The 8,358-nt window shown below is 33.9% G+C and overlaps 1 protein-coding gene across 1 annotated transcript; it reads right to left on the reverse strand.

The window, feature by feature from the left end:
- Nucleotides 1-412: 412 nt before the first annotated feature.
- Nucleotides 413-2,399, reverse strand: LOC134754053 (DNA replication complex GINS protein SLD5). Its single transcript, XM_063690111.1, has 2 exons — nucleotides 1,746-2,399; nucleotides 413-1,170 (listed from the first exon to the last, which is right to left on the reverse strand). The coding sequence occupies exons 1-2, from the start codon at nucleotides 2,320-2,322 to the stop codon at nucleotides 1,097-1,099; spliced, it is 651 nt and encodes a 216-aa protein (XP_063546181.1). The 5' UTR covers nucleotides 2,323-2,399; the 3' UTR covers nucleotides 413-1,096.
- Nucleotides 2,400-8,358: the final 5,959 nt, after the last annotated feature.

Here is an 8,358-nt window from a genome sequence, read left to right on the forward strand (position 1 = left end):
AAATAAATATATATATATATATATATATATATGTAATTCTGTATGTATCTTGAATATAATAACTCTGTTTTTATATTCAAGATACTAAAGTTTGATTGTCTCACAAGTCAAAAGTCTACACCTCTACATTGGCAGAATCCACCTTGCTAAACTTAGCGAGGAGTAAAAGCCATGAATAGGAAAAAAAAAACATATATATATATATATATATATATATATATATACATATAAACAGAGTTAAGAGTGCAAAACTTTAGTTGGAGAGAGACATGGGGATATAAAACGTAATCTTTAGCTACAGAATTTATTAAATTTTTTATTTTATTTTATAATAGCATGGCAGGGCATAAAGTCCTTTTGGCAACTTAAAAACATTCACAATCAGTGAATACATACAGTCAGTCTAAAATAATAGGAGACACAATTCATTATAGTGCATACAATTACATTTCACACACTCTTATCATTTACATGTATAAATTTTTTTTGTTTAATAGGTATATATACAAAACCCATGTGAATAATTGCTATTCTTAAAAACGCTGAATGTAGTATAGTATTGTGATGACAATATGGCTTATGTTATCTAGCAAACTTGTGTTCAAGCCTGCATTTTACACAACCACTTATTACCATACGTCGCACTACAGCGGGCATTTAGCGGGCATGTCACTTCGTAAGGTTCACAAATCAATTTTCGAGTTGTCAGAATAAAGTACTTAGTATTTGGTACCTAGTATTTGTAATGTGCAAATAAAAATACCTTAGCAACTAAGGCTGTACGTTAGTTAGGTATAGTAGTTTATATCCCTTCAATTTTAAATAAAAATAATATGAACGACAGTCATAATGACGCATGGCATGTCAGCTATTTATCTGTTTTTTAGATGGCCACTTAAATGGGCTTATCAGTTGTCACTTCAAAGAGTATTACACATTAAAGATGAATACATGATAACAGGTAACTATGTTACAAATACTACATGTACTCGTAAGTTGTTTTTTTGTAAACCTTACCTAATGACCTGCCCGCAAAATGCCCGCTGTAGTGCGACGTATGCTTATTACTGTTTTCTGTACAGTGTCACACTTCCTGTCACACTAACTGAACCTTTCCGTTTTTGACCAGTTCAGCTATTGGTTTGTACTGCAGAATGTGTTGTGATCCATCTGGAAAATATGAACATATTATAAAGTATCCCAAGCCCTCTGGCGTGGTGCATGAGAGGAGGCCTGTGCCCACAGCAGTGGGATGTATACAGGCTGAACTATTTTATTATTGTTATAAAGTAAACAAGTAATGGTACAGCTCTGTTCTTTAGTTTACTGATATTCTGAATAAGCCAAATGTCATGCAATCCGGCCAGGAAAAGGAAGAAGAGGCCTGACTGCTCTAGAAAATGAAAGTTTTGGGACCACTCTAAAGTAACTAAGTTTTAGGAATGTTGCAGAGCTCTTAAGTGATACTAGTTCTTTAGGCAGGTGTCCACGTTATCTAAATAACCTTTTTTTTTAAATATAATATAGGAGGCAACCGAGCATCAATCACCTGATGGTTAGCACTGTTGCCCATGGACACCCGCAACACCAGAGGGGTTGTAAGTGCATTGCCGGTTTTTAAGATAGGGAGTATACTTTATTATTGCCAAATTACTACATTATATCTCTATACATAATGCAATGCATTACTTTATTTTTAAGTTTATATGTATACTAAGTTCGGTTCGAAGTCGCACAATCCATACCTTCTAAGTCAATTTCTTCATCCTGGTCTCCAGGCTGGTCCTCTAGGACTACTCCAGTGACAGTGTCGTTCGCCTTCAGGAACACATGACTGTGTAAATTAGGGTATACTGCCAGCTTGCTCAGTTCTAGGGCTTGCATGTTGCCAGGCACTTTATTCAAAACAACTTTTTTTAAATGATTCTCCATGCTCATTAAATACTCCTGGGCATATTTGAACTCGGCCGGTGTAAGATAGTTGGTTCCTGATTCTATTCGTTGTCTTTCTTCATTAACTATGGGAATACAAAATTTCTCTATCTTATGTAGCCTAGTTTTTAAGTAATTACATATTACAAATTTTATTCTACTTAATTCCATTTTATGAATGGACGCTCGAAGATCTGTTTTAGGGAGTTTGTTGATGTTTCTTTCCATGTGCTGTACTTGTCCCAACATGCATTCTACCATATCGTTGCGGTGGGGTAGGATTTCTGGCGCTAAACGTTCATTTTGCCATGCGCACTGTACCGTCTTTAACACTGTTTCTACTGTGATTTCTTCGTCTTCACTTAATTCTATATCATCATTCAAATCCATTTCACAATTAACTAACTACACAAGCTTTATACTATACAGCAGTATAACGAATAAAACAGAAAACAGACATAAATTTTAGTCGTTTCGTTCAGTAAAGTTTACAAATTTTACAATCGATTGAAATGATTGATCTCAGTTGCGTTTAGATACTGTGAAATATATAGTATTTTGTAAAATTTAGGTTTGTTTTTCCAAATTTAGGAATAATAATTGTTAGTTAATTAAGGTCTAGATCACTCTAGATTCGATTACAGTTATTTCAAAATTGAATCGTACCATTAATCTAATTTGTGGCATTCGTGAAAACCTAATTTTAGTGGTATCTGAACGCACCATGCGTTTAGGGCTCTACAGATCTTGCAACAAACGCATCCGAAATGCTCTGATGTATACCTATAGTCTGTCAAGCCATTTCCGTCAGTAGAAAAAAGCGGCAAATTAAAAAAAAAATGTAGGCGCGAAGGGTTATGGTCTCATAGAAAATGAAATTCGCGCCTTTTTCTACCGACAAAGTTGTATGTTATTGAAGTCAGTTCAGTTCAGTTTTTGGTTCTTATGGCATCTGTCCATTGGGACAATTTTGCCAGCATCAAGGTTGTGGGAGCAGAATTTCTGAAGTCGCTCCAGACTACGCGACATCACACATTTAGGAGGTGGGAGGGGGTCAAGAAAATGTGGCATGTTGTGACTAGGCGGAGGTGCAGGGTCTAAATCTTTGTGACGTCACTTTTTTATTTAAATTATTTTATTCGCTGTACAGTTAAGTAAATAACAAGTTTTTAAAACGATAATCGTTTTTATTCGTTATAAAATATTAATAATATAAGTTGGTCAAGCAAATCTTGTCAGTAAATAAGAACAAAATAAACTATACTCATCCTTTTCTTTTGGGTGCTAGTACTAGTGTAAGACAAAGATAGTGTGATTCTCTCTGTCTGTTTGAAATGAGACAGTCCTTTGACAAACTATACCTACTTAATTCGATTTGCCGATTTCGTTGAAAAAATGTGACGTCACACCAGGGGGGACGGGTTTGCCAAATGTGACCAAGTGGGGTCAAAAAGCCTAGAAATTCGTGTGACGTAATTAATAGATGAACCCTAAGTAGGTACATAATTAACTTACCATAATAAGTATTAAATATATTATTAGGCCACAGTTAAACTTTTGTGACATAAATACCTACTATATTTTTAAATCAGGTATCAATATTATAAGAGCGAAAAACAAATTCCGTTGGTACATTTTTCTAAAGCTCCTAACGCTTGTAATAATTTATAAACCGAAAAAAAATGAAGGTTTATAGCTGTAGTTAATATACTTAGTTAACATCAAATTGCGCAATATTGTCTATAATGTTAATAGGTATCTAGAGAGGAAAATGGGGATTAAGATTGTATGGAGAAGCGGTCACGTAATTTCGTCCCCTTTCCTCTTACCCCACACAGAAAGGGTTACCTATTTCTTCAGCCAAACGTATGCAAAAAGCCTACGTAAATGAGGTTATCGCAGAGGGCCGTTTTATAAAAGGCTGACGCCTTGAGTTGAGCACGAGCATCGTCACAACCGTACGTACCTAACATAACATAAAACATAAGGTACTTATATGGTACTTATACTCGGCAGTCTTATATGGATATGGATACCAAAGATATATATAACGCCGTAATAGATGGATACAGTCTAAGGAAAAAACGTGCCTCGATAATCACGAAAATTTGATTCTCGATCAGATGGCACCACTAGTTTTAGCCTACTCTCGTATAGTGGGCGTTGACGGTTTCGTTTGTTATTTATAATTTTAACGCATATCAGTAAAAGAACATGGGTCAAAATCATATAAAAATAATTAATGCAAATAAAAAAATAATTTATACATATTTAAATACATTATAAATCTTCATTTTCAGTTTTAAAGTTTGTCGATAGATGGCAGTGAATTTACTATGACAGTACCGCTCTATCTTATTATATTATATCCTCATTGTGGATAGATACTAACAAACAAGATACCTACTTATATATACGTATGCAGTCCAGAAACGTGGCCCCTTTTTGCAACAATCCAGTTACTTAAATGCCTTTATGCATCCTTCTTAGGTGGTGGGTAATCCTGTTATAGCCTCCCTTGATGCGTCTTATAGCGTTCATAACTACATTAGCGAACTGGCTACTCAAGACAGGGAATGCACCGAAGCAACTAACTAATATATTATGTAAGTATCTATTTTTTAATTAGGTTTATTGAACTTTATTTTCTCAAAGATATTATACATTTTACTTCAGAGAAACTTAACTACAGCAGAACTAAATATAAATAATCAGTAAGTATAGCGAGTGCATGCGTACAAACTTACAATAGTACATTTCGATGCTAGTGCGGAAAGTATGTCATGACTCGGGACGAGTGAAGAATGACATATCTGCACGTGTATCGAACGACGTTTTTTAATACAGTTGCGAAAAAATAAGAAAAGCAACAAGTTACAAATTTTGTTATTATTATTATTATTGAACCCACTTCAATGATTTTTTTTTTCAAATGCATGTTCTATAAGACAGAAACAATTGTAAATATTAAAACATTGTACTATTATTACCTAAATATCGTTATTTACGATTATTTGTAAATTTGACGAGTATTTATAAAAACAATATCGAATGTTGCCTTTGGAAACTTAAAACATTCTTGCAGTAAGAAAATACGCCTCTTCTTTGACAGGCGTTCCGTTCCATTCAGACAACTTATTAAGAACGGTTTTTCAACATTAAAAAATAAACGTGTTATAATACTTACAATGATGAAGAGGTAAGTAATAAAATATGAAATATGAATATTTTTCGTATTCTTACTTTAACAGTAGGTTTTTATGTTGATTACGACGTTTAAAGGAAACTAATATAAACACTCATCAATAATTAGTCATGAATTGGAACAAGTATAAATTAAAAAAATTGGAAAAGTAAAAAGCACTAGTTCGCGAAAACCAACTTTCCGCACGCTAAACAGCCACGAAAAGTAGCACTTTTTGAGCAACCGTATTAAAAAGCTCTTAACCACCTCTATCTATAACTTAATTCCATATCGTTGCTCATTTCTTACTCACAGCCACTACAGATTCTGGGTTTATTTCACAAAGTTCTTAAAATTCAATAAACTAAAACTATTAAACTTATAAAATTTGGTCAAATGTGCCCGCCGTGGATTGCCGTTGTTTGCTGACTAGCGACGATTACGTATTTAGTGCTAGAAGAAAGCTGTATTTTGACATGGGTTTGATTGCACCACTGCACACATCAATCTAGAATTATTTTTTAACCGACTTCAAAAAAAGGAGGTTATCAATTCGACCGTTTTTTTTTGTATGTTACCTAAGATCTCCGTGATTTCTGAGCCGATTTCGAAAATTATTTTTTTGTTTCAATATATATAGTCCCTAGTTGGTCCCGTTTTTGTAAAAAACCCAGTTTTGATGAAGGGATCCATTAGGAATCCAGGGAACTTCATATCTTATAGGCATACATATACCGGTTTTAGTATTTTCATCCAAAACAGTACCATTTGATGAAGTGGAACCAGTGGTGATGACCAGAACGGGACTCTTTAACAACGCATATCGCTCTTCGTTATATTTGTTAAGCACAAGTAAGTTCTGAAGGAACATTTGTATTAAGGTCTAGTTCTGATGATGGGTTCCGTGCGGTCCAACTCCTCAAATCTTGGTAGCTTAGATCCAGACCTTGAAACTTACCCGAAGTCCAAAAATGTTTAGTGACAGTTTGGCCAGACAGATGAAGAACAATGAAATGGAAAAATAAAATTAATCTAAAAAAAAGTAAAACCGACTTCAAACGGAAAAAAATTATAATATTATCTCGTTTTATATGCGCTAGCAAACTGATACGTTTGAAGTCGGTGCCAAGCTAAATAGTTACAATACTGGTTCTTTATTTGTTCTTATCAAACTATACCAGGGCACCGACTTCAAACGTATAAGTTTGCTAGCGCATATATAGGTAGAATGAGATACCTAATATTTTATCTTTTCCCGTTTGAAGTCGGTTTTACTTTTTTTTAAAGATTAATTTTATTAGTTGTTACGGTAACGGACAGCGTTATGCACAGCAATTAGTTAGGGTCAGGTCTCTCCTACGCCCGCATAAGGTAGTACTTACCTACAATTATAGGTAGGTACTCGATCCTTGAGGTGACTTAACCTTAACCTTTGTGAATAAATCATATACACAAGCTGTAAATATTGTCCACAGAAGTGACAACCGTTGTTGTTTTAAAATCTGGGAATGACCGAAATAGGTTATTCAGCAATTTATCAGGTACCTATATGTATGTGAGTATTAACTTACTCGAAAACAATTTTTAACTCAGGGATCTGTTTGCGAAATGTTAAGATATAGGGTAAGCGGGCCCAACGCGGGTAAACTAACAGAACCTACGATTTTATCGTACCTATTAAAGTAGCGAATATGTAGTCATTAGTTAGGGAATTTATAACATCGTTTTTAGGGTTCCGTAGCCAAATGGCAAAAAACGGAACCCTTATGGATTCGTCATGACTGTCTGTCTGCCTGTCCGTCCGTATGTCACAGCCACTTTTTTCCGAAACTATAAGAACTATGCTGTTGAAACTTGGTAAGTAGATGTATTCTGTGAACCGCATTAAGATTTTCACCCAAAAAAAGAAAAAAAACAATAAATTTTGGGGGTTCCCTATACCTACTTAGAATTAGAACTGAAACTCAAAAAAAATTTTTTCATCAAACCCATACCTTTCGATATACCATACCTTCAAAAATGATATTGAGGTTTCTAATATATTTTTTTTTCTAAAGTAAATAGTTTGCGCGAGAGACACTTCCAAAGTGGTAAAATGTGTGTTCCCCCCCCCCCTGTAACTTCTAAAATAAGAGAATGATAAAACTAACAAAAATATATGATGTACATTACCAATTACCATGCAAACTTCCACCGAAAATTGGTTTGAACGAGATCTAGTAAGTAGTTTTTTTTAATACGTCATAAATCGTAAACCGCAATTTACCTTTCATTCAATCAACTGAAATTAAAAAAAAATTAATTTCATAAACATATGTAAGTGGGGCATACAACAAACGTGATTTTATGCCGTTTTTTGTGTAATGGTACGGGACCCTTAGTGCGCTTTTTTTAAAGTTTTCGCTTAAAATCTTCGTACAATAGAAGAAAAGCAAAGGGTTTGCTAAAACCCGATTTGCCCAGACTTGGACCTTAAGTGGGTTGGCGCTTTGGGCAAAACGTGTAGTGGTTGGGCAAATCGGGTATTTATAAAATTAAACTTATATAACTTATATCTAAACTAAATATATAATTACAAAATTGACACAAAAATAATATACTAAAATAATCACTACCAAACGGTATCATGAAATGAAATGTCCTAAACTACTACCGTTTGGAATTTTGATTTCTGTGAGATTTAGATGCGAATCTTTAACAATTTTTAGTTACTTTATTGTATTTTACCTGGTTATAATATTAATAACAGTCGTATAATCAGCATTGCGACATATTCTAGAGATCTTACAATCAATATAAATGTGTTGCTACATTACATATATGTAAACTTAGTAAGTGGCTATACCCTCTTTCTTTTCTTGATGGACTTGAGGGAAAAGGCCCGACCCGCTTTGCCTAAAGCAAAGAGGATATAATAAGATAAAGCGGTACTGTCATAGTAAATTTTGTAACCACTGTAAATTCACTGCCATCTATCGACAAACTTTAAAACTGAAAATGAAGATTTATAAAAATACGTTAAAATATATTTAAATATGTAAATTATTTTTTTATTTGCATTAATAATTTTTATATGATTTTGACCCATGTTCTTTCACTGATATGCGTTAAAATTATAAATAACAAACGAAACCGTCAACGCCCTCTATACGTGAGTAGGCCAAAACTAGTGGTGCCATCTGATCGAGAATAAAATTTTCGTTATTTTCGAGGCACGTTTTTTCCTTAGACTGTATCCATCT

The sequence above is a fragment of the Cydia strobilella genome, chromosome Z (assembly GCF_947568885.1).
Source record: "Cydia strobilella chromosome Z, ilCydStro3.1, whole genome shotgun sequence".
Lineage (NCBI taxonomy): Eukaryota > Metazoa > Arthropoda > Insecta > Lepidoptera > Tortricidae > Cydia > Cydia strobilella.

Excerpts from the sequence above, each read along its gene's own strand:
- LOC134754053 (XM_063690111.1), bottom strand. The coding sequence starts at position 2,322 with ATGGATTTGAATGATGATATAGAATTAAGTGAAGACGAAGAAATCACA. Across the intron at positions 1,171-1,745 it reads TGAAGAAATTGACTTAGAAG|ATGGATCACAACACATTCTG; the intron begins GTATGGATTGTG and ends CATATTTTCCAG.